This window comes from Adiantum capillus-veneris, chromosome 2 (assembly GCF_014529385.1).
Source record: "Adiantum capillus-veneris isolate H3 chromosome 2, ASM1452938v2, whole genome shotgun sequence".
In the NCBI taxonomy this organism is placed as follows: domain Eukaryota; kingdom Viridiplantae; phylum Streptophyta; class Polypodiopsida; order Polypodiales; family Pteridaceae; genus Adiantum; species Adiantum capillus-veneris.
The window spans coordinates 90217009-90244303 of record NC_140932.1 but is presented as its reverse complement, the minus strand read 5'-3'; the positions used below and the strand labels follow the sequence as shown (position 1 = coordinate 90244303).

The 27295-nt window shown below is 44.5% G+C and overlaps 1 protein-coding gene across 2 annotated transcripts in view; it reads left to right on the top strand.

Moving 5' to 3' along the window:
* LOC147463166 (3beta-hydroxysteroid-dehydrogenase/decarboxylase-like) overlaps positions 1-27295 on the top strand; it is a 60179-nt gene that overhangs the window by 11935 nt on the left and 20949 nt on the right. Inside the window, exons 2-4 of one of the 2 annotated variants that reach the window (XM_086487626.1) lie at positions 17124-17213; positions 17315-17448; positions 17531-17701. In XM_086487626.1, the coding sequence (XP_086343752.1) occupies positions 17124-17213; positions 17315-17448; positions 17531-17701 (395 nt within the window). Of the gene's footprint in view, positions 1-17098; positions 17214-17314; positions 17449-17530; positions 17702-27295 lie in introns of those variants that run through there. The other variant, XM_086487635.1, reaches the window with a different exon arrangement.

The following is a 27295-nucleotide window of genomic DNA, read 5'->3' as shown; positions in this document are numbered from 1 at the left end:
TCTCCTCCATGGTCAGTAGTCTGACTGGGCGTCGTGCATGTCGAGGCAAAGTGATCCGAATCCTCTGATGCAGCCTTCGTCGATGTTGTGTAGTCCTCCTCAGTCGTGGTTGTCTGGATCTCCCCAGCTGCGGTGGTAACTCCTCCGGGTGTCGAGTGGCAGCTCTAAAGAAGTGTGATCTGTCTCTGAGATTGGCTGGCCTCTCCTCTCATCAGGCTCTCTCTGTGTCTACGTAGCTCGAGCAAAAACAAACCCAGGCATCTTTGATCCTCGTACTGCATGACTCTAGAGAATGGTCCAAAGCCCTCTCTGAACAAGCAATGGAAGCGGCCTTGTATCTCGTAGTAGACGGGGCAGTGCATGTGTAGTGCAACTCTGTCTCAGGCTCGATGTCACATAGGGGGCATGTCCTGGCCTCTGCTGGTACTCCGCTGTATCTCCCAGTCTCAATCCGCAGCTGGTGTGACAATGTGCGTATCTGGCCAATAGCACATCGTATCCCATGAGACAAGTGGGTGTCCATGTATCTGGGCCTCGTCACAAAACCATCCTCTGTAAGCTGGAGGAGATGCTCTCTGTAGAAAGCCATCTTCGTGCCCAGCTCCTTTGCCGGCTGTATCCATGTCCTCTTCGTTTCTAGCTGAGTCAAGTCCTGGCGAATGAGCCTGGTGATCTCGGACTGTGCAAGAGTCAGAGAGGGCGCATCCAGTGAGTACTGGAAGGGAGGCAATCTGTCTATGCTGAACCCATGCGCCTGAAACCATGATGCCATTTCCCCATACCAGCATGCTGTATCTCCCTGCATGGCTAACTGTCGAGAGGACTCAAGTGCAAGGCGTGCATATCTGTCTCTAGGAAGTTCCCACATGCGGTGTATGAAGGAGACAGATCTGGTGAGCGCCTCAACCACTAGTGGCGGGGCAGCTAGTTCTGCTCGTACAATAGTACGTGGTACTGAGGCTTTGGCTCTAATGAGCCGCGAGATCATAGAGACCAGAGGCTTCTCCATGTTCCCCCATCCATCACTGCGGCCTGTCCTCCCTTGATGATCCAATGAAGGTCCCCAAATCTCAGCTCCATAAAGCAATGCAGAAGCCACCAAAGTGTCAAAGAGCCAGAGCTTCGTCCGAGGCTCCTGAAACTGAACCTGTGAACACATCCTTTCCAATCTACCCAATGCTGCATGGGCTCTGGTCAATCTAGTCTCTGCTGCCCTCCTCAATGAAAATGCTGGCCCACTAAAAACCACTCCAAGGTAAGTGTAAGCATCTGTATACTCCACCTTCTCCTGGCCGTATGTGAATGCTGGCGCTGACCTCCTGATCCACTGTGGGGTGGTATTAAATACCATGACCTTGGTTTTACCAAGGTTGACAGACAAACCACTTTCCTGGGCAAACCGATGCAGAGCATCCAAGTGACGTTGCATCCCCTCCGGAGAGTCGTAGATCAACACAATATCATCAGCATATAACAATAGTGGAATCCATGTCCTGCCAGCTGTGCACCTCTATCACCATCTCTCTCAATGTAGTCAGAAACCTCATCCACATACATACCAAATAGAGTAGGAGAGAGCGGGCAGCCCTGCTTCACCCCAATAGTGGAGTAAACCGGTGTGGATAGATCCTCTGGGGTGCGTACATGCCCTACTACTGACCTGTATAATGCCATGACCCCCCAAATGAGCTCTGTGGGTACTCCCATCTGCTGTAATCTGCGCATCAATCTAGCTCTGGGCACTGTGTCTAATGCTTTGCGGAAATCCACAAAGCTACAATAGATCCGTCTCCCACGCGATCTGCCCTCCTCAATGATGGCTCTGAGTGTCAAGATACGGTCAAGCGTAGAAAAACTCCTCCTGAAACCTGCCTCTCCTGCTGCGCGTATCCCCTCCCTCTCTGCCCATCTACTCAGCTGCTGCTCAAGAATAGATGCGTACAACCGTGCCAATGTGTGTCCATCATGATAGTGCGATAATTCCCAGGCTCCATAGGGTCTCCCGACTTGAAGATAGGTTCAGGCTCCAAGTATCAGGCAAGCCCTAACACATGGCACTGTTAAACATAATTGCTAGAAGCTCTGCTAGTAAATCTCTGGCATGCGTGAAATGCTCAGGCACTAAGCCATCATGATCATATGCTCTCCCAGTCCTCATCCTGTCAATGGCCTTCCTCACCATCTCAGCAGTGAAAAAAGCACATGTGTGTGGGCATGGATCGGGGGGGTCGGGAAGGGGGGGCTGCTCAGGAACTGTGTACAGAGATGATGCATACTGGCCCCAGGCTTCTGTAGAAGTGATGGCAGGTGGGGGGGAGTGCTCATGAAAGAGCTGCCATGCCTCACGTGAGTCCTGACTCAAGAATAGCTGGTATAGATCCTGCTCTAGGCGAGCCAAAAATGTCCTCTTCTTCCGCCGCACTAGGCGTCGGAAGTCAATCTGTGACTGTCTATGAGTGATGTCCCCAAAAAGCACCTCCCTCTGAAGTCTAGCTCTAGTGTCCCGGCATTCCTCATCATACCAACTGTTCTGGGGCATGCTCCCCGAACAACGTCTCTGCTCAGGCTGGGTATGTGGGTATGCCTCTGCTGCTGCATCATGTAGTGTCTGTGTCAGTATAGTAGTAAGCTCCTCTAGAGGTCGCCCTGGCTCCTCTGTGCAGAGGCGTCTATAGATCCCATCTATGTATACAGAATCCGTCTCCTGTGTGAAGGTGTAGCGAGTAGGGATTGCTGCCCGTAGCCTGTGTGCTACACTAAACTGAAAAGAGATGGTCAACGACACAAGAGCATGGTCCACTGCCACACCAACAGGTCTGGGTCCAATCGTGAGATCCTGGATACTAGAGATGAGGCTCGGCTGTGCCATCATCCATGACATAATCCACGGTGCTGGCTCCATGTCTGTGTGGAAAGCATGTAAAACCCCCCGCAACGGGAAATCTCTGTAGGCCATTCAAGATGGCCAATCCATGTGCAGTCCCCATGTCTATCAAGTATCCTCCATACTCAGTGTGTTCTCCATCCTGTGATAATCTGGATAGGCCCGTCTCTGCAACATCCAACTTTCTCAGCATCTCCTTTGAAGTATCATAAAATACTGTCTGATGATGGGCAGTCCTAGCATTGAAATCCCCTAGAATGATGATGTCACCATCTGTAGAGAACTCCCATATGTCATCATCCAAAATAGAGAAGGGGGACTGTCCTCTGGGTGGTGCATAAACTGACGTACTCGGGGGAAAGTAGCAAATAGCAATGTAGAGATATCTGCCTGTCTCTGCTCTCAATCTCACACACATGTACCTAGCTTGCTCATCCATGTAGGCTATATGTATCAATGGCTGCAACTCCTCCCTGAATAACACTGCCACTCCTCCTGAGGCCCGCCCTCTGTGCTCTGATCGTGTCTCCTGTCTGCATGCTGTCTCTCATCTATATCCACTAATGTGAGGCATAGATTGCCCCGGGGCTTGATGTGTCTCAGAGTAGAAGACGATGTCTCTTCCCGTAAAACTATCCTCAAAAGCACCCACGTCAAGGCGCATAGATCCATTACAATTCCAGGTGGCAACTTTGAGTGTGGTCCCATAGGTCTCGCACCGTCATGTGGAGCGCCGCTCTACAATCACCACCCGGCCATCTCTGTAGAAGGCCGTCTTTCCCTTCTCCCTTGCCGCTTGAATCTCTGGCATTACCTCTCTCATATGCGCAAGCTGTGTGAGAGTGAGGTCATCTCCAAGGAATATGCCCGTTTTCTTTATTGTAGGGCGCTTCTTCAAGAAGTCCTTCTTTGCCTCCATGGATGGGAAACGGATGATTAAAGCTCTCCCTTTTGAAGTCTCCCCATTGCCTTGTGTCTTCTTCCCTACCCTCCATGCCTTTGTATGAGTAGCCTCGCTACCCATCATGCGGAGAAGTTCTTCGACTTCCCTTGCCACATCATCTCGGTCTTTTAGACCGGTTACTCTTACATGCAAGGCTCTAGTTTTCCTTCGCTGCTCTTCTTCTAGAGTCATGTTGATGATTGTAGGAATGGGAACGGATGTGGTTTCTTTCCCTTTCCCTTTCCCTTTCTTAGCGACTTCTATCCATTTCTCGGCCTCATCCGCCTTCTTCTGTGTCTTCGTGATCACATCCATCCACGAAGACGTCTTTACCACCTTCTGCTTCTCCTTCTCTGTGATCATCCGTACCTGCTCCTTAATGACCTTGATCTCCTCTATCACCGAGGGCTGGAATTCCCCTTCTTCCAGTCCACTGCATACTCTATCCGCAAGCTCTCGCTTGAGGGCTGTGACCTCTTCTCTAAGTGCTTGTGAATCCGCCTTAAGTGCTTGTAGCTTTGCGTGCAAGTCCTTTTTTCTCCTTCTTCCATTGCGCGCCTTCGTTGAGGAACATTTGAAGAAGGTTGGCCTTCTCTTTCCACCATCCCTCCGTCTCTGCTTTCCATTCTTTCATCTCCCTTTCCATTTGTGTTATCCGCTTGTTTGTAAGCACAAAGGTTGCCTTCGTATGGGGCTTACATACTGGCGAAGCGCTCATGGCCTCCATTGGCGATGCGGGTATAGCTCGACACTCTGGCTCGGCTGAGTCCAGGCGGAGAAGTAATAACCACAACCCGAATGCGGGTATATGCACTACCACAGCCCACTGCGGGACACTCAGTCTGCTCTGCCAAATATCGAGAGGCTCAGCCCCATTTTGGTTTATTCAAGATACCTGCACCATGTGAATATATTTGTTGTCCTCAATTATGCATACATAATATAGGTGAAAATCTGTTTGCTGAGAGAGAAACAATTCTGGAAATTCTATGCCTGCTGAAAATGATAGGTCTGAAGATCTGTAACCTGATCCTGCTGTTTGGTTTTGGCTGACAGTCTGTACGTTCCTGCTGTTTTTTTTTTGTGCTGTTTCTGTTAATAAAGTGCAATGTGCAGAACTATGTAGTAATGATGCAATGCAGGTGTGTGTGTGATGACATACTGTATGAATATTATTGTGCAGTGAAAGTGTTTTGTGCTGCTGCTGTGTGTAAAGACTATGGTTGGGTGTGATGTGGGTGAAATGTGCAGGTGACGGGAGCAATGGGCAGCAACAAGAATGGTGAGAGAGAGAGTCGTGCTCTGTGGTTCCTGTTTGTACACTGTTGTAGAAGCTGCACGAGACCTTGGCCGTTTGCTGCCCACTGCACGTCAGACGTTAACCTTAGGCTGACGTGGCTTTTTTAGTGCAAATAAACCTGCAGTACCCGGGTGCGTAGCCCTCCACTTGCCTGCGGACATGTTTTGCTGACCTTCTGTGGAGAGCGCTGCCTGGATTACAGATGGCGAGCAGCAGCAGTAGAGCTGATCCTGTGCCCCTAGAGAGAGAGAGAGAGAGAGAGAGAGAGAGAGAGAGAGAGAGAGAGAGAGAGTGAATTATCGTCCACGGAGGTCATATATGACCCATGGGACCAAAAAGGAGCACTACAACAATTTCTTCTTGGAGCGGGGTGTGATACATATCAGTTAAGGACTGAGGGTCCATCAAGAGGGTAAAGTAAATAAAAGAGAGAACAAAACCTAAGGGGGTTCAACTGAGGGGATAGCCGGCTTAGGATTTCGAAATTCTTGGATGATCGCAAGATGGATATGTGTATGGTAAACAAGGCATAAAGGCTGGATGAAGCTCTGCTGAATATGGTGTTCAATGTCAATCTATATGCTTAGGAGAGTATAACTTTATTAAAAGTCAATCCCAGTCGTTTCCATCTTGTGGCAATGGGTTGTATAGTGTACGTAGGGGTGCCCTTTTAAGGACTTGTATGATTTTTGCAAGGAAGTTGTTCTCAATTGCCATCTCTGTAACCGGCCCGTAGGGCGGTAGGCGTTGGCTTTCACCCGAAATTCTTTACTTTATACACACACACAGAGCACTTTGCAAAGAGAACCTGTAATGGGAATTAACACTTCAACTCACACACGGCTCGAAAGCTAGAATGCTCCGAGCAGACGCCGACAACCTGTAGGCCCCAAAATTGGCGCCCCTTTCGGTATTTCTTTATTCTTTAGGAGGGTAAATTACAAGGTAAGGTCCTGGGAATCCTTCATGTGTATCCACCTAGATACCATTTGATTTGGCCAAATTTCGGCAGCATAACAGCCCCAAAACTTGCGCGAAACCAATTCCCCTGCTAGAACTCGCTTGCACTGGCGTATACCCTCTGATTCCTGTCCAAAAACAGTAAATTCAGCACGCTGTATTTACTGGTTTTTGCCCTATTTTCAGCCCCAAACAGTCCCCTAACTGTCCTTTGCCAGTGGGGCACGATTCCCAATGATCCTGGCGTCCGTATGGCTGAAAAACAGTGAATTTACAGCGCATACACAGCGCTGATTTTGCACCTGTACGGTGAGGTTATGACCCTCACCAGTGCCTGCTTTGGAGCAGCAGTTAGCTACCCCTGTTCCTGCTCAAGGAGGCTCTTGCCTCAGCACAAAAGCATGAACCCACACAACTGTACATCAGTCAAATGAGTAGCCCTCTTGTGGGGCATCACATAACTGCACGTAGGGGAGAGAGAGAGCAGTGTGTAGTGTGCAGGGCATCACTCCTAGCACCACACTGTACATGAGAGGGAAAGAAAGCACTCCATAGCTCTTAACCTGTGACAGGTTGCAAATGAGGCTTCTCCCAGCTTAAAAATCAGTGCCCATTTTTCTGGAAGAGGCAAGTCCCTGAAAATGTGACACTTGGCGCATTTACAAGCATTTTCCCGTTTCGTGTTCGCCGCTTAAAAATATCCCAACCGACGCGTCAGTTGACTTCGCGGCAGAGTTATAAAGTGTTCCCCTAGTCATACCGAAGGTAATGACGCGAACACATTTCACTGCCCAAAATAGCAATTCCCTAAATTTTAGGAGATGCTTCCGTTGGGCTCCCACTGGTCTTCAGACCATCTATCCTCATTGGGACCGCATCCAAAAATGCAATGTGGCCCAACTGTCGCATACTTTTTGTTGGAAATCCCACCTTGACTTTACGCCTTAATTGAGTTCACTTCCTAGCATCCACCAACTTGCTAAGTGCGACGGGGGGACCTATATGATCTTGCTCTGAGCCTAGACATCCTCTTACCATACGAATTCCAGTGCCGACCCCTTCCCGTCTGCGGGTGAATCTACCGTTCACATTGGCCATACAATGTCCGACCGTTTGCTACTTCAAAAAGAGGGTCTTAAACAAATAAAATAAACCCCATTGGAAAGAAACCAACAACCAAGGTTAGCAGTTGCCACATCTCTGTGACATGGTTAATAACTGCCACGTCCTCGTGACATACCCCCCTCTTGAAATCGCAAACGTCCTCGATTGCATACCATAAATACACGCCACTGATGATCTTGTGCTATTAACACTCTTTTATCATCGCATGTATCTGCAAGAAAGGTCGTAACATACATAGATACAAATGACTTAATGAGGCCTTCATACTTTTGCCATTTCCATCTATGGCACTGAATTCATATGTACATTTGATGTACTAGCTCTATCATTACCCCTCCTTTGCACACGTTGGGTTGGGGCATAAGTAGGCTGTAACCCAAAGGCTTCAAGGTAAAGCTGCAATACATTTGGTGACTCTGACAGTTCATGCTCTTCCATCCACTTTGCATCCATAGGCGGATAGTTCTTGAACTTCACCAAATAGCGTCTTGCAACTTGTCCTTTAACTTTTCTGTCCTTATGTGCCAAAACTTGCTCAGGTACCAGGATCTCATCAAGTTCCTCAACTTCTGGCTGATCCTCAACTGGCATATCTTCTGGCACATCACCCACGAAGGGTCTTAGAAGACTCACGTGAAACGCATTATGAATCTTCCACGCATCAGGCAATTTCAGTCTGTAAGCCACATCGCTGATCTTGTCAAGCACTTGAAAAGGCCCATAGTAACGCATGCTGAGCTTAGGAAACAGCCGTTCCTTGCCCTTCATCTTCTTTAATCTTGCCTTTTCGAACCTTAAGAGAACCCAATCACCAGGTGATAGTAGCAATTCACGACGGTGATGATCGGCAGCCTTTTTCTGTTTTGCCTGAGTCTTCTCCAAGGCAACTTTAATCTTCTTATATATCTCATCCATGTTCTCAACATATCGATCTGCCTCAAAGATCTTGTCCTTTGTATGCAAAATGGGAGGAACCTTTTTGCCGCCTTCAACAATTTCAAAAGGTGCTTTGCCAGTAGACGAATGCACCGTATTATTGTACGCATACTCAAGCATAGGCAAATACTGTTCCCACTTGCCCTTATTATCTGACACATAGCATTTCAGCAGATCTAAAACAGTAGAATTGGCCTCTTCTGACTGTCCATCAGTTTGTGGATGAAACGAAGACGAGAACTTGAGCGTAGTACCCATGTTCTCAAACAATCCTCTCCAGAACAAACTGGTCATGCGAGGATCACAATCACTGATAATCGATTGTGGCATACCATGGTACTTAAACACATTGTACATGAACAAGCGTGCCATCTGATCAGATTTTATCTTCTTCCTGACAGGGATAAAATGGGCCTGCTTGCTGAACCTGCAGATAATGGTCCATATACCATCATTCCCTGTTGGCGTCCTTGGAAGATCAAAGATAAAGTCCATAGCAATGCTTTCCCATGGCTTATCCGGAATCGGCAGTGGTTGTAACAACCATGGTGCCTTTTGCCTGTCAAACTTGACCTTTTGGCAAACTATGCATGCTCGCACAAAGCATCCACATCTCTCCTCAAGGTAGGCCAATAGAAGAACGTCTCTACCGCTTTAACTGTTGCATCAATGCCACGATGCCCTGCATACGGTGGGACATGACTCTCTTCCATGACCTTATGTCGCAATGGCCTAGTGACACAAAGTCTGCCATGCATCATCATAAAACCGTCTCTGAGGAGGTAGTGCTCGTGATGTTGCCCCTCTTGTAACTGTTCAAAGATCCTTGCAAAATCTTCATCAGCAGTATACTGTTCCTTCATGTCATCTAACTCATGATGATAAGGAATTGACACAGCTGAAATTTGTGGCTTTCTTGATAACGCATCAGCCACAACATTCTTCTTGCCTTCCACATGCATAATCTGGAAGTGGAACATGGAAAGAATGTTTGCCCATCGCATATGCTTTTCGGATAACTTTGACTGTGTCAAGAAGTATCGCAAGGTCTGATGATCTGTTTGGACAACAAAATCAGCACCTAAGAGGTAGTGCTTCCAGCTAGAAAGCGCATGAATAACGGCCAAGAGTTCTTTCTCATAGACTTGCATAGTCCTCTCTGGCCCTTGCAAAATTCGGCTTTCATATGCTACTACCCGTCCATCTTGCATTAGCACTGCTCCGATGCTACTGCCACACGCGTCACACTGGACCACAAATGACTTCCTGAGATCTGGCAAAACAATAACTGGATCTGAAGTCAACTTTTCCTTTAAGAGACTAAAAGCTGAAATCTCTTTTTGGGTCCATCTGAAAGTGACCTCTTTCTTTTGCAATGCGTGAAGAGGCGATGCTATCTCTGCAAAATTTCTGATAAACCTTCTATAGTAGGAACACAATCCCAAGAAGCTTCTGACATCGTGCACAGTCTTCAAGTCTGGCCATGTCTTGATAGCTTCGACCTTTGCGGGATCCATTCTAACACCATCCTTTGAGACTATGTGGCCCAGAAAGTGGATCTCTTCGAGGAAGAATTCACTTTTCTTAGGATTGACAAGTAACCTGTGACTGCGCAGCTCTTCAAACACAATGGTCAAGTGACGCCTATGCTCCTCTTCATTCTTCAAATACACAATCATGTCATCGAAGAATGTTCCAACAAACTATTGATGCGAGCGGAAAATCCGGTCCATCATTCTGTTGAACGTGGCTGGAGCATTTGTTAGCCCAAACGGCATCACTAGAAACTCATAAAGACCAAATGTCGTTCTAAACGCAGTCTTGTGCACATCCTCTGGGCTTATACGAATCTGATGGTACCCACTCTTCAGGTCTATCCTGCTGAAAATTGCAGCACCCTCTAAACGATCGAGAATATCATCAATGCGAGGAATAGGAAACCTATTCTTGATGGTATTCTTATTCAACGCACGGTAATCAATACACATGCGCCATGAGCCGTCCTTCTTCTGCAGTAGGAGCACTGGGGAGCAAAAGGGTGAAGAACTAGGCTGAATCAGCCCCTTCTCTAATAACTCCTCAACCTGGCCCATAATCTCTTTCTGCTGCGCCGCACTAACCCTGTAGGGAGGTCTATTTGGTGGGCTACACCCTGGCACCAAATCTATCCGATGGTCCTCAGGTCTCTCTGGCGGCAATTGCGACGGTAATGAATCAGAAAAACAGACACTAAACTTTTGCAAAAATGCTGACCTTTCTTTATCTAACACAGATAAATTTGACTGATCACTATCTGAGACATCATGTGCAAAAATCAAGTACACAGAAAGATGATTCTTTATTACAGAAGTGATAGCAGAAGCAGATACAATAGGGACTGACTCTCCTTTAAGCTTTACATCCAAGATGTGAGTTTTGCCCCTATGCTGTACAGTGATCTTTTTGTTGTAGGCATCCAAGACTCCATGCACTCGGAACATCCACGGGATCCCCAACAAGGCGTCACAACCTTCCAGCGGCATGATGTAAAACTCTTCAGTGTCCACATACGACTGAATATGCAGACGCAGTTTTCCAATGATGGGAGTAACACACTCTGAGTGGCCAGGACATGCCAACCCTGCCTCTGCGGTGTACCCCATCTCTTCAGCTTTGATGCCGAGCTTCATAGCTAACTCTGGTGAGATAAAGTTGGCTTTGGCACCTGGATCAAAGAAGATGAGTGCCGTCTGATCCCTAACTTTACCCCATGCCCTGCATAACTCACTGGCATCTGTGCTTGGCCTGTCACCCACCATGTCTGGCACTAAACCTGCCGTGGGTTTTGGCTTCTTGCCTTTCTGGTCTTCTTTATCCTCTGAGTCAGTTGGCCTTTTCCTTTGTGGACAATTGATAGAAAAGTGACCAGGCTGCTCGCATATAAAGCATTTGTTCTCAGCCATTAGGACCTTCTTTTCCTCGAGCGACTTGCGCACAAAAGGCTTCCTTTTCTGTTTCTTTGCCTGCGCTCCAGAAGTCCCAGCTGAATCCTTGTCTTTGGTGGCCTGTTCAGACCCCTGTGACGCATCAGGAGCCGTCTTCACAAAGGGCTTCTTCGCTGAATTTTTCTTTTGCTGCCCTCCTTTATCACTGCTCGGAAATCCACTGTCCTCTCCTTTCAACAGGGCAAGACCAGTGTTCGCAACTTCCATAAGCTGAGTAAGGGTAGCCACTCTATTCTTTGTACAGTAATCGCGAAGCCCTTTAGGCAACCCACAACAATACTTCTCTATCTGCTCTGTCAGTGGCACAAATCTGTAGGAGGTCACTGAGAGTAATGCTTTACAAAACCTCCTATTGTACTCCAGCAAGCTCTTGCACGAAGCTGCCGTAAGCTGGTGCCAATCTGTCAAGACATCGGCTTCAAATTCATTTGATAGCCAAGCAGATGCAAACATTTGCTTGAAGTAAACCCAAGTGGCGGGTGCCTGTCCTTGCATTAACAATGTCGTCCACCATGTCAGCGCATTGTCCTTTAAGAAAGTGGCAGCTTTCCTAACCTTCGAGGCCTCTGTAAAATTCCCTCCCGCATAAGCTGTATCAAACTGCTGGAGGAAAGTGAGTGCCTTTGTCTTGTCCTCGAAACCACTGAAGGTACTGAACTTTACTGCTGCACCACCTTCTTTGTAAGCCTTCGGCTTCTCTAGTGCCCCCAAGTTGTCATACGGGATGGTCTGCAACATGGGCACTATAGTAGGCATGATCGGCACGTGTTGGCCATTCACATTTTGCGTCAGAGGTGCGATATCTGGCTGCTGTCCAGAAAAACCAGCCATGCCAAAATGACCCTGTGGCACCCCAAACTGGCCCTGGTTGCCGTGGAAACCTTGCTGCATGCCGATAGTACCATACATGGGGTTTGGCATGATGCCTTGCATACCCCCGAACACTGTTCCTGGCATGTACGGCTGACTTCCAGACGCATAACCAGCCATACTTTGGAACACTGATCCACCCCCGAAATACCCAGGATGTACCGTGGGTGGTGGAAAAACTGAGTGCATAGCCTGGTATCCAGCTCCCTGTCCATTCAAGACAGCATGCTGGCTCTGAAAGGTGGCGGGCTGAACTGGCATAACCTGTGGAATAGGCGTTCTAGCCACCTGTTCAAGCACGGGAGGAACCTGCTTTGGAGCCCCCGACTCCGCAACATGTGAGTGTTCCCTTTCCTCCTGCGCCTCATGAAGTACCTGGGCTTGAGCTTCAACAAGCTCCGTACGCGGCGTAGGTTGCCTATTTTGATGTTGCACTGGTGGCGCTTGCAAGAATTCCATAAACCTCGGATTTTGCACCAGCTGTGAAAAGACATTCACCGCGGCAACTAACTGAGTCTTAAACGCATCATCCTCGAGTTGCCCTGTCATAAAGCCCTGTACTACTGGAGGGACATTCACGTTGACAGGAGCTACAGACTGACGTGGCCGTGAGCTCTCGCCAATCTCAAAAACCATAGGAATCTCCTGCCTGTCCTTTGGAGAGGAACCCTCTTCCATAATTCCCTTCCCCTTGTCGGTCATAGTGTAATCCCCGCGTTCTTGCAATGTGTGTCTTTACCCTGAACAATCCAGGCTCACTCTTTGAGGAAAAAGTGATTGATATCCCGGCAATGGAACCATGTAACCGGCCCGTAGGGCGGTAGGCGTTGGCTTTCACCCGAAATTCTTTACTTTATACACACACACAGAGCACTTTGCAAAGAGAACCTGTAATGGGAATTAACACTTCAACTCACACACGGCTCGGAAGCTAGAATGCTCCGAGCAGACGCCGACAACCTGTAGGCCCCAAAATTGGCGCCCCTTTCGGTATTTCTTTATTCTTTAGGAGGGTAAATTACAAGGTAAGGTCCTGGGAATCCTTCACGTGTATCCACCTAGATACCATTTGATTTGGCCAAATTTCGGCAGCATAACAGCCCCAAAACTTGCGCGAAACCAATTCCCCTGCTGGAACTCGCTTGCACTGGCGTATACCCTCTGATTCCTGTCCAAAAACAGTAAATTCAGCACGCTGTATTTACTGGTTTTTGCCCTGTTTTCAGCCCCAAACAGTCCCCTAACTGTCCTTTGCCAGTGGGGCACGATTCCCAATGATCCTGGCGTCCGTATGGCTGAAAAACAGTGAATTTACAGCGCATACACAGCGCTGATTTTGCACCTGTACGGTGAGGTTATGACCCTCACCAGTGCCTGCTTTGGAGCAGCAGTTAGCTACCCCTGTTCCTGCTCAAGGAGGCTCTTGCCTCAGCACAAAAGCATGAACCCACACAACTGTACATCAGTCAAATGAGTAGCCCTCTTGTGGGGCATCACATAACTGCACGTAGGGGAGAGAGAGAGCAGTGTGTAGTGTGCAGGGCATCACTCCTAGCACCACACTGTACATGAGAGGGAAAGAAAGCACTCCATAGCTCTTAACCTGTGACAGGTTGCAAATGAGGCTTCTCCCAGCTTAAAAATCAGCGCCCATTTTTCTGGAAGAGGCAAGTCCCTGAAAATGTGACACTTGGCGCATTTACAAGCATTTTCCCGTTTCGGGTTCGCCGCTTAAAAATATCCCAACCGACGCGTCAGTTGACTTCGCGGCAGAGTTATAAAGTGTTCCCCTAGTCATACCGAAGGTAATGACGCGAACACATTTCACAGCCCAAAATAGCAGTTCCCTAAATTTTAGGAGATGCTTCCGTTGGGCTCCCACTGGTCTTCTGACCATCTATCCTCATTGGGACCGCATCCAAAAATGCAATGTGGCCCAACTGTCGCATACTTTTTGTTGGAAATCCCACCTTGACTTTACGCCTTAATTGAGTTCACTTCCTAGCATCCACCAACTTGCTAAGTGCGACGGGGGGACCTATATGATCTTGCTCTGAGCCTAGACATCCTCTTACCATACGAATTCCAGTGCCGACCCCTTCCCGTCTGCGGGTGAATCTACCGTTCACATTGGCCATACAATGTCCGACCGTTTGCTACTTCAAAAAGAGGGTCTTAAACAAATAAAATAAACCCCATTGGAAAGAAACCAACAACCAAGGTTAGCAGTTGCCACATCTCTGTGACATGGTTAATAACTGCCACGTCCTCGTGACAATCTCTCTTCAAGTTGTCTTGCTCTATTGTCTTGTATTGGCCTCGTATGCTTGTCTAATGATATCAGGACTTGTATGAGTTTTGCAAGGAAGTTGTCCTCAATTGCCATCTCTCTTCAAGTTGTCTTGTGTCTTGCTCTATTGTCTTGTGTCGGCCTCGTATGCTTGTCTAATGATATCATTTGGCAAAGGTGTTTGTCTCGCACATCTTTCAGTTGCATGGGATGCCTACATCTATTGTTTCGGATAGAGATCTCTGATTTACTAGTTTGTTTTGGAGAGCAGTCTGTGAGAATGTGGGTAATACGCTCAAATTCTTGTCTTCATTCCATCCACAGACCTGCCACATGGCACAACTAGCTCCATAGTCATTCAATAGAATACTATCAGCCCATTAGTATCCCTGAAATCCAAAGGAAAATCAGTATTTCTTTTATATTAATCTTTGAGCAAAGTACAATTCCCGAAGGATCCTATGCTCTCAGACTCTGCATCGAGATGCTCTTAAGAGTGAGGCTCCTAGGGTCCTTTTATTCTTACAAGGGATGCCAAAAGTAGAGCAGTTAAAGTCAAAAGCAAACTGTCCCAAAAGCAATTGGTCCTCAAAACTGCCAAAAAAGCAGCCAACGTGATTTTTGGAATTCCGTACAATATGCCATGTCAGCATGTCAGCGCGAAAAGCGAAAATCCATACTGCTGGTCTAGGTGGCATGTCAGCGCCGTCACAAGACGGTCACCACGTGCCAATAGAAAAGAACAAACTGAATAGACTTTTAGCACTTCAATAACAACTAAACTGAGAGAGAGAGACGACACGCGACACGGAGTGGCGGAATTCCTCCCTAGAGAGTATTGGCCCCAAACCTTGGCGCCCCTTTCGGTATTTCTTTATATTGCATCAACACAGTACAAGCCGGTACTCCAGACTTTGCACCTTCGTCCAGAAGCATGCCAGAGAATGAGGGCATGGCCTCATATTTAAAGGCCCTAAGCCCAAAAGCAGTTTACATGAAAAGTCTTCAAACTCAAAAGCTTCTGGTCCAAAAGCAATGCCCAAAAAGTTACCAGCGTAAATCATGGAATTTCGTACAACTGCCACGTCAGCAGTTAGCGCAAAACGTGGAAATCCGTATAGTCTGCCACGTCATCATGTCAGTGCAATTCTGGGTTTTTTCGTATAGCTGCCACGTCATCAGCTGCTACGCAAGTCTTTCAGTGTGTGTGGGTCTTGCTTTATTTTAATCCGTTATGTCACTTGGGCCCCATCGGACGGGGGTCCATAAGTTGGTAGAACTTCTTCTGCTGTTGCTTGCTCTTCTTAGGGTTTAGGCCCCTCGGCCGTGATCTGAAGGTTTGCTCTGTTCTTCACTCGACACGTCAGCAATTTGTGACAAGCGCAAATTTCGGGCCACGTGATCTGTCCGTATTGTCTGTCCACGGCAGCAGGAGGTCATGCCATGTCACCATTTTGTGACACAAAGACTGGCGCCCCTTTCGGTATTTTTTTATATTAATACTTGAGCAAAGTACAACTCCCAAAGAGGTCCTCTGCTCTCAGACTTTCCGTCCAGGTGCACTGAAGAGTCAGGCCCCTAAGGGTCTTTTTATTCTTACAAGGGATGCCAAAAGCCAACTTGCGGAAGGCTGTACAGGCTGCCACGTCAGCACCTGTCAGCGCAATTCAGGGCACCCGTATTGCTGCCTGTCCGTACAGCTCTCTGCCACGTCATCATGTCTGTCCATGGGTGGTCTTGCCATGTCATCATTTTGTGAAAAAAAGACCTTGTGTGAGCTCAGGTCATTAGTTTGGGATTGGAACTCACATTGGATGCACTAATTCCTCAACTAGGCCCCTTTCAATATTCCTTATTACTTGAGTTGTACGTACAACCGCGTGGAGGAGCCCGCTGGTAAAACTCTCTAATGCACTTATTTATAGGCCCTTGACCAGCAAAAGCAACTGCTTTCAAAAACTCACTCTCAAAGGCTCAAGGCTTTTAATAACTGATCCAAAAGCCCACCAAAGTCAGCTGCTTTAATAACTATCGCCCAGAAAAGCATCTCTATGTAAAACGACACGTCAACCATAGCCGTACGTTGCCACGCCATCATCTGTACAATCTAGTGTGAGATCTGCCTTGTTCTCTTCTCTTCCTGGGTATGCCATGTCATCCATTTATGACCTTGTTCGTAGTGATTACCACTAGTTTTTGCAATAAGACAGCCAAGGGATGATACATGAAGGCTTTTAGCGCAAATGCTCTCTTAATACTGACCGTGTCCAAAGCATTTTACTATAGTTTTTATATCTCATAGCTTAGTGGATAGGTATTGTGGTGCAAAACTGTAGATCAACAGAAACCTTTGAGTGATTACCACTAGTTTTTGTACATATGACAGCCAAGGGATGGTACATGCAGGCTTTAAGAGAAAAATGGCTCTCTTAACACTAACTGTGTCCAAACGTTTTTGTATAGTTCTTGTATCTCAGTAGTGGATAGGTATTGTGATGCAAAACCATAGATCAGCAGAAACCTTTGTTAAAGTGAAACTTGTGAAAGTTCCTATCTACATTGCTCAAAGAAACTTAAAAGAATATTTTATATTGGCTGGTAAACTGGATGTATGGATTTATAGTTGTGGTCACTCGGTAGCATTTTGAGTCAAATGGAAGATCTGTGTAGTGGAAGTTACATGCGTTTTGGGTGGAGTGGAAAACATTAAGCATGTTTCAATTTTTCTTCGTGCCATTTCTACAAATTGGCACAAGTAATTTTTAAAAATAAAATTGGAGGCTACAAATTTTTTACCTCCATGTTCATGTATGTACTTGTTGGGGTTGCAGCTTGCAAGGGAGCCGATGCAGTCTTTCATATGGCGGCTCCAGATTCTTCAATTAACAATTTCAACCTCCATTACAGTGTTACTGTTGAAGGTCGTTATGACTCAACTCACAGACAATTCAATTGAATTTTTGCAATGAAAATGAAACAAAAGCAAAGAATCAAATAGTTATGGTTGTATTATGAAGTGCAGGAACTCGCAATGTAGTGAACGCGTGCATCTCAAATAATGTACGTAAGCTTATATACACCAGTTCTCCAAGTGCTGTGTTTGACGGTGTCGGTGCCATTATAAATGGAGACGAAAGCATGCCGTACCCTGAGCGGGTGTGTTTTTCTTGTCCCAAATTAAGTTGCTACTTTTTTGCATAGCCAGTTATGTTCTTTATTTTTCGACTGTCATCTGTAGCACAATGATATCTACTCTGAAACAAAAGCACAAGCAGAGGCTATCGTTCTTGCAGCAAATGGAAAGTCTGGTTTAATAACATGTGCCCTCCGTCCAAGTAGTATCTTTGGCCCTGGTGACAGATTGCTGGTTCCATCTCTTGTTGCCGCAGCTAGATCAGGCAAAATGAAGGTATGGATAAGGCAAGTCAAATTTGTTTCAATGTACCTGTCAGAATGGGGGCTATTCTCGCTTATGTAAGGATTTGTAAAGTTTTTATTGAAATGATTTTGACATAGGTATTAACTTCGTTTTGCCTACATGCATCCTAATTTGCTGTATGTTTACTGCTAGATATACACTAGGTCATACTAATGAAGGATTTGCCTATTTTGCAATGAAAAGCAGGCAAAAGGAAAACAAAAGGTGTAGGACATCATTTTATGATACGAGCTTCTCTCTTATGTTCTCCTATGAGCAAAGAATAGCTCTCAAAACTTGCACGTAGGCGGTGTCCAAATCCCGGAAAATTCATCGGCTGCGAATAGCTTTTCCTTTGCAAAAAGAATGGGTGGCAGCATAGCGGGAGCATAGGATTTCCATAAACAATCTCAAAAAGGGAGCCTTACCCATAGTAGAGTGTACAGTATTCTTACGGGCAGACTCTACAAGAGGCAAGTACTGTTCCCAATCTGTGCGTGTATCTGAAGCATGTAATTTTAGAAGGTCTAGCCTTGTGGAATCAGCAATCTCACTTTGCCTATCTGTATGAGGATGATAGGCAGAAGAAAATTCTAGTTGTGTTCCTAGTTTCTCAAATAAAGCTCACCAAAAGAGGCTAGTCATGCGAAGATCTCTGTCGTTGAAATAATGGGAGACATTCTCGCTACTTGGTAACTTTTTCCATCTAGTCGTCAGGATCTGCAGGATACATCTTGGGAAGAGAGTCCAGTTTGTAATGGTATATTGAAGTGATGGCATTCACTTTGGATCTTCTACAGCGAGCATGTGCTGTCATGTTCTTGCTACCAAATTTGTGAAGAATGTAGAAATGGAACATAGGGAAAATTTGTCCATCTCATCTACTTCTCAGATGATTTCCTTTAGGTAACGAAAAAACTTAAAACTTTGATGATGACAAACACTTCTATGAGGAAGGTAGTCCTTCCATATGGAGAGAGAACGAACAACAACGATAATCTCTTTTCATAGATATCTATGTCCTTAAGCTGCCTAGTCTCAAAGGCTATTGCATGTCTCCCTTGGGTAAGCATTGTTCCGAAGCAATCTTTGGAAGCATCACAAGAATCAAAAGGCTTCCTTCAATTTGGAACTTTAAAGAAAGGGTCATGACCCAAAAGCTTCTCAAGCTTGTTGAAAGCTTCCTTTTGTCTCAGTCCCAAGGTAAACGAATTTTTTGTCTTTGTGAGACTGTGAAGAGGAGCTATGACATGGCAAAACCTCTAATGAATTTGCAATGATAGGAACCAAGACTTAGAAAACTGCACACATCATGTATTAATGAAGATTTGACTGGTCCTTGGTCACTTGAATCATTGTCAGAGCAATTCTTACCTCATTGGGAGTTACTACATGACCGAGGTAGTATCTAATACGTAGATGATACTTCATCAATATGCAAAATACTATTAAGTGCTTCCGATAATTCTTCTCTCTTTGAGAAGACTAAAATGTCATCAAACAACACTTGTGTGAAGAATCAATCAGAGCTAAACATGTGATCTATCTATTGAATTCCATGTTTAGGCCAAACGGCGTCACTTATCACAATGTGGTGACGTGGCATAGCCACTGTATAGAGTAGTAGTAGGAGTAGAATAAGAAATGTGGCATCACGATGTTGTACCACATTGCGGGACGGGTGGAAAATCAGAAATCAAAGGGATGTTGTGTATGTTGATGGGTTTGGCGTAAATTGCCATTCAATTTGTTTGCCGGATGTAGCCAAGAACTCGGTGATTGCAAGATATGTCCAACATGGCACTCGCATGGAAGCTTTGAGTTGTTTTTTTTATAATCAAGTGTTGTGGAAAAAGATGTGGCTGGTATTGCCTTGGTCATTATGTAAGCCAAGTGTGATGCATTGCACGAAGTTCGGAAGGTGCTTTGGGACTTTATTGTCTGGGTTCCGTTTCTTAAAGTTTGTTGATTAGGGGATATGGCTAAAAAAGCACGAAAGATTCTTGATGGACATTCTCTTCGGAATGCCATGCTTGGAGTACATTAATTGCGAGTTATGCTCCACATGGCAAGGATGCTTTTGGTGTGATCAATGGCAAGGTGTTGAATTGCAAAGCTTGATTGATGCGTAAGCCAAATGGGGGTGGGCAGGCCGCCCAAGGCTTTTGGCCAATTAAGTGACCGCCGGTCCATAGTAAACAAAAAAAAAAAGGGGGCAAGGTAAGCTATTTTAAAAGGCAATTCCATGAGCTTAAAAAAGAACTAAAAACGGGCAGCTAAAACAAGGCATCTGGAGACCAACGTTGGCACTGTCTTCACTCAAATTGAAGAAAAAGAGAGAGAGAAGGAGAGAGTGCGAGAGAGAGAAGGAAACGAAGAAGAAAAGAGACTATACATTATATAAGAGAAAAATAAAACATACTTTCAAAAAATTGGAAGGGTGCTCCGTTGTACACGGGCTGAAATTCCCTCGCATTTACCCTCCCTTTCTGCCAAAAGGCAGTGCCAACAAAAGAAGTCGACAGCAAATAAAACGAAGGCACCAAGCAGGAAAAAAATAAATCTAAGGCCTGACGAAGAGCTGGTGAAGAAAGGGGGCGCGGGCAGAAGACAAGGGGGAGGACGGGCCGGAACTGCAGGTTGGCAAGGACATTTGAGTTGAAAGAAGGATTGACATGCAACAACAAATAGATTAGGCAGTTTGTTTTGGAAGAAGGCGGCTACTGAGGCAAGAGCCGACGGGGCTGAATAGGAAGACGACGAGCAGATACGAAAGGTCGAGGGTATCTGCAGAGAAGAGAAAGAAGAACACAAGGGCTGCCGAGCAGCGCTCTGGTTTGTGGGAGGAGGCCGCCGAGCAGAGCGCTACAAGAGAAGAAGAGCGACGTGCTTGGGAGCTGCTGACAAGGTCCAACTGCAAGCATCTCTCTCTCTCTCTCTCTCTCTCTCTCTCTCTCTCTCTCTCTAATCGGGACTCGTCAGTTAGCGATATCTTGAAGATTTCCCTTAATGTTTTAAATCTTTGGCCTTATACTACGTAAGGGGTTAGTGACGCAAACGTAGCAACTTGAACACTAGAGGTTGTGCCATTGCTTCAAACACCAGAAAAGACCCGGGGCCAATAGAGATGAGCAAAGAAAGCATCTTCAGAAACATAGAATTGAATCGAGGCAAAGCTCGATGGTTAATAAAGAAACGTAATTTGTTAAAATTTCCTACGAAGAGGTTAAGAAGAGCTCGTTATCGCTCTTAAGCCTCGGACTTCAAAGACGTATTTTACAAGTGTATATGTGATATATATGTGTGTGTGTGTGTGTGTGTGTACGTATGTATATATATATGTGTGTGTGTATCTATGTCTATATCTATATTGTGTATATATGTCTATACATACATATATATATATATATATATATATATATATATATATATATATATATATATATATATATGTATACACACACACACACACACACACACACACACACACACATACGATAGGCTTTGATCTTTGTAAGATCACACAACTTACCACGGAAAAAAGCTTTCCTGTACCTGTCCTTTATCTTTTGCTGTGATCCTAAGAATTGCATTTCTATTGTAGCAAAAAACAGAGTAATGACATTATCAAAATTTTCAGGAATTCCTCCTTTCAGAATGAATACTTTGCTTTCTTCATTTAAGTCATCCCACCAATATCGCAAAATTCCTTGGAATCCTGCTGTCAGCATTGTGATAGCTTGGCGTTGGATCAAGTCCCTGTATTGAACTCCATAGTGTGCAGAATTATAGATGAACTCGAATGCTTTCCATACCTGATCTTGATTAAGTCCATCTATGTCGATTATGGTCGAATCTCCAATCTTGGAGGCTCCTTTGAGTGATGAAGATGTTGAAGTAGAGGTAGCAGGTTATTCTACCTTGGCTTCATGTGTTTCCATTTTAACAGGGTTTAGTCTTTTGACTTCTGCTTCTTCAATTACTTCTGGTTCTGATTCTGAAGTAGAATCAGGTTTTGGAAAAGCATTATCTAGATTGAAGTCTAGCTCATCTACTAGTTGTTCCTTATAGGTCATACAGTGAGCATCCATAAATCCTTGCCAAACATGATCTTCAGGGTTATGCAATTGGCATAGCATTTCATCATGCTCATACCTATTATGTGGGTCTGAAATAAATTGTGCCCGACTTCCCCACCTTAAAAAGGGATCGAAGACGTCAGCGAGATCATCATCAGCAAATGGCGATTCCGAAGACTGAGGAAGGCTTGCATTACGGGTCGAAGGAGAGGATTGTAATGCCGAAAACATGCGAGGCATAATAGAGCTACTTCCAATGATAGTGTAGCTCAGGGGTAATAACTGAGTCACTGCAGGTTAACTAGCCTTACTGGTCGATGGAGTAGCAGACTGTTTTGTTGTCACCAGTGCTTCCATCTTGCTAAGAATATCATATTGCAGTTTTGTAATTTCTTTTAATGCATTGATATGCCAATTGGAGGCAGACTCAATTGGTTGCAGACGAGAAATAGCAGGAGGCAAAATATATGGTTCACTGAATTTAAGCTCTTTTTCAGCTATCTGTTCTTTGGTTAGCACAGTTACTCCATTCTGAAGAAAATCAGAAGCGACAAGTCGATTGCAGAGTTTGCACCTATAAAGGCCTTCAGTATCTTTATATGTTTCGGGATGCAGACAAATCATCATTTCTTTTGCATGTCTCGACTACTAGTTGATGGTCTGCTGGATGAAAGAGATTCACTTACAGGCTTTTTATACTCAGGTCTTTGCAGAAGCAGTCCTAAGTCTTTGCGAGATTTAGACTTTCCAAGCAGCTTATATTGATGTGTGAGTCCCAATCTTTCAATTGACATCTTCATGGGTTGCTGGGCTTCGTTCAGTAGAGTTTTGGAAATATATAATTTCCATTCAGAGGGGAATTCAACTTCCTGCCACTGCACGATTTCTGGTAGAGATCCTTGGGAAGTTGGATCAACCTTCATTACAATATTCTGGCCTTTCTCATTTGATTGATCATTACATAGTATCCAGAATTATAGACTGACGGGAGACATGTATTGACAGTTCTAACTCTCATTCGGTAGGCTATTTGTAAATGATCAGATTGGTATTTCAAATCTAGCCCATTGGTTTTAATTAATAGAGATACTATTTCGTTGAAATAACGATCTGTTAGTCTAATAGGAAAGTTAGGATAACACTCGATGTAATTGGGACCATTAGATAGACTACCTTGAATTATGCTAATGGTTTGATCTTGTAGGTTTCTATGTCGGGTATCTAAGAGAGCACCGATACAAGATACGTTTATTCCTTGTCTAAACAATGGAACTATACCAATAGCTATATAACCTATATGTACAAACTGATGTCTTTTACTAAGAGCCTTTGCTTGAAACTCTTCAAGTTCTTGGAATAGATGTATGACATGATTGTCAGCGTGACTGTCTTTTACAGTTAATTTTCCATGGGTTTCATGGAACAAAGTATGAGCAGATAGGGTAAATACCTTATGATGTTTATAGGTCTGGTTGGTATTTACTTTCGGTAGACTCCACCTGCCTGAAGGGTTCGGCTCTTCGACTTCCATACTTTTAGAAAGGAACTTCTTGAAGAAACATACGATATTGCCATTGTTGAGATTGCTTGTTGCCTTTAGAGAATGAAAGCCCTTCTAATGTCAATGGACTTCGGATATGTCGAAACACTGTACAGTGGGGTATAGAGAGACTTATCACGCCTGTGGAAAGCCTATGTCTAAGTGGCACACAGCCTAAGCCACGGCGGCAGAAAGAGGCAGTTTGCTCTCACCAAAGAATTAGGGAGTCCTCACGAGTACTCAGGATTTCTCTGGATTTCTCTCACGGTTACACAATAACAATAACAAGTTTTGGCTCTGATACCATTTTAGGCAGAAGCAGCAAACGAAGCAGACAACATACAGAAGCTTAAACAAAAGCTTAAACACGATGATCAGTTAGCGCAGAGACAGTATGGGAGTCACAAAACTAGCAGTATATTGATACTCAAGAAATTACAAAAGGCTGAGTCATAAAGGCACACCTTGTGAGTATGCAAGGCTTCGCTTATATAGGCGATTGAGCACTTGCGTAAAGGATACAAAAGCATCTAGTAAGTGCGTTTTTAGGTGTGATAGAGACATAAAGGAGTGAGTGCGCGAAAAAGTAGAAATACTTTATGTGTTTGCCGTTCTCAGTGCTTATGTCACACTTTTATTCCTCTATGTGGTGTCATTACTGATGTCATATTTTTTTGTCATCCTTTTTTCATCTCCTTTGACTCTTGACAAAAGGTCGGCAATGTTATTTTTTATTCCTTCAACATATTCGTAAATGATGTCAAAATGACTCAGCTTATAATCCCAGCGATAGATCCTAGCATTGCTTACTTTTCCTGCATTTTTTTCTTTAAGAAATTTATCGAAGTGCCTTAAATCACTTCTTAGAATGAAAGCATGTCCGACTAGAAACAGTCTAAAAGCTAATGCAGTATTGACACCAGCAAGTAGTTCCTTTTGAATAGAGTGATATCAGGTTTCTGTATCACTAAATCTTCCTGATGCCCATCCGCAAATAATAGGGTCTTCATTTTCAATTTCACAAAGTATCCCTCCCCAAGCTTCTTCGGAAGCATCTGAATAAACAGCCAGGGGTTTATTTGTAGGGATCTTCAGTGGAAGCAGATTTAAACAAACTTGCTTGATTTTTTGCACTGCAAGGGTTAGCCGGTCATGCCAGAAGAAATTCTTGCATCTGTCCAACTCTTTAAAACTTAATAAATCTTTAGCGAGTTGAGGATATTGCGGAGCAATCCACTGTAAGCAACCTACCAAAGATTGCAATTCTTTTCAATTGGACAACTGATCAGGATATTGATTAATTTTTTGCAATACATGCTCTTGCATCTTTATTTTGCTTGCAAAAATTTCGACTCCTAAAAAGGATACTTCTGCTTGCCAGATTTTCATTTTCTTCAGGCTAAGTACCAATCTTGTATTCATTAATTTTGCATTAAAATCTGTCAAATGTTGGACATGACTTTTAACATCTTTGGAATATATCAAGATGTCATCAATGTAAAGTAACACGAATTGCCTGCGATCCGCAAAAATGCGTTTGATCCTTTCCTGCCATAGAGAAGGGGCTGTCTCGAGTCCCATTAGCAAGACATTCCACTGGAAGATACCTTGGGGAACTACAAAGCTGGTCTTTGCTCTATCCTCTGGTCGAAAAACCACTTTTTAGATCAAACTTAGAAAATACAAGGCAATCCTTGATTTTGCGCAACAAATCATCTTTCAGAGGTAAAGGGAATCTTTTGTGTTCCAGCCAATCATTGATAGGTTTGTAATTGATTACAATCCTCTTATTACCTCTTGTTTGCTTTGAATGATCGTTGACATAAAACACTTGGCAGGCATAGGGATTGTTTGATGGTGAGATCAATCCATCCTGCACGATTTGATCTATTTCTGTTTTGCATAAATGTGAATCTTCTAAAGACATGCCAGGATGAGTGGCTTTCAAACCTTTAGGTTGTGGTTTCTCCTGGTAGTGAAATCCAGTATTCCTCTCGATCCCAGAAAGCCAGTGGATTGTCGCTGTTTTACTTGGTTAACTGTTCTTCACATTCTTGCAGCTCTAAACACCATTTCTTTTTTTCTTGCTCAAACCAGCCAAAGTACTGGAGGTCTTTGGCTGGATTTGGTAATTTCGGCATAACTCCCCCCTCAAGAAAAGTTCCGCGCTCTTTGGTTAAAACAGTATAGGGAAGAGAGTGCAAAGTAAAGGAAATGGCACATGTTGGTTGAATAGCCCATGGAGTGAGATTGGAAATTATATCAGCCCCAATAGACAAGTCAATATTGGGATGCGGGTGTAAGTACAACTTAACCTGTGCTTTGAGGTTAGCCAGGGCTATTCTACAATGGACAATCTGATTGATTTGTCCCCGAGAATTATTAGCATAGGACACTGGGATGCCATGTTGTAACTTTTGTCGGAGATGTGGAGACACCTGTTCCTGATTTAGGTAAGACAATGCTGAACTTGTATCCCAAAGAGTATCTACCCGAAAGGAGGGATAGTTGGGCAATTTAATCCATATCTTTGAAAAATAAGAGACATCTTCTTTCTCATTGAAAGGGATTACCTGACAGGTATTTGCTGCTCGCTCTGGCTTCCATTCTGATACTGGTTCTGTAGCAATATTATTCATAGCTGCTTTTTCAATCAGATATTGAAGTTCTCCATGACATTGATCCAGTTTAGCTTCGATAGCAGCTAATTGTGATTGAGTATTAAGCACTTGTTTGTGCAGTTGCTCAATACGATTATTAACCTGATCTAATGCTGAGAATATGGCTTGGATTGCTTTTGCTTGGTGTTTCTCAGCACAATATTTATCCTGCTTTTCTTTTGTTGACTAACTCGGTTTCTGAAAAGTAATAGGAGTCTGCAATGTAGTGGACTCAGGTTGATGACTAGCAGGAGTTGGAAGTGTCCCTAAACTCTGTCTAAGTCCAGGATGGACCATTCTTCTCCATTCCTCTGTTTTGGCCAATGCTTCAGCATGTTCTATCATGTTACTAAACAGTGAAAGTGGCTTATAATCTTTCTGTTCTTTCTTGGACAGATTTCATGTAGAAGGTCTTCTTTTTCCCATCCATGAGGGTTCTGAATCTTTTGTATCTGTACTAGGAGTTGGGGAAGAAGAGGAAGATTCTGTTTGTATCTTTGCTTTCTTTGGAAATGCATATGAATTCCTGACCATGTTAAACATTACAAAAGAGTTGCATCAGAGAAGGCTGAAGTTAATTCAGTGATTGATTCAGAGGTCGTAGAGTGAGAGGTTTCTTCATCATTTGAATCATAGTCTATGTATTCATTGATAGGAATATCATGTTGTTGAAACCTGTTACAGTAGACAACTTCATACTCATATATTTCTTTGAGTAAGGCATTTCCAAACCTTTTTTTACGCTTGGGGCATTCTAGAGCAATATGCCCTTCTTTCTGGCAGATGTAGCATCGGATTGTCTTTCTTTCTTGTTTAGACAGCTTTCTGGTCCTGCGAGTTACTTTGTATTTCTTTCCAAATCTGTTTCTGTGGTTCTTTATTTTGAAGGGGCATTTCTTTTCAGCCGCAGCACATCCAAAGTTTTTGACCTTCGTTTCTTTGTTGCAGAAACTTGAATTAAATCCCTTGACTTGTTTAAATTCTTTCTTCATTCTGAGTCGAGCACATTCAAGATCTTTGGAGACTCCCTACATCTTTGGTGAGAGCAAAGTGCCTCTTTCTGCCGCCGTCGCTTAGGCTGTGTGCTGCTTAGACATAGCCTTTCCACAGGTGTGATAAGTCTCTCTATATCCCACTGTGTAGTGTTTCGACATATCCGGAGTCCATTGACATTAGAAGGGCTTTCATTCTCTAAAGGCAACAAGCAATCTCAACAATGGCAATGATCGTATCTTCCTTCAAGAAGTTCCTTTCTAACAACATGAAAGTCGAAGAGCCGAACCCTTCAGGCTAGTGGAGGCTACCG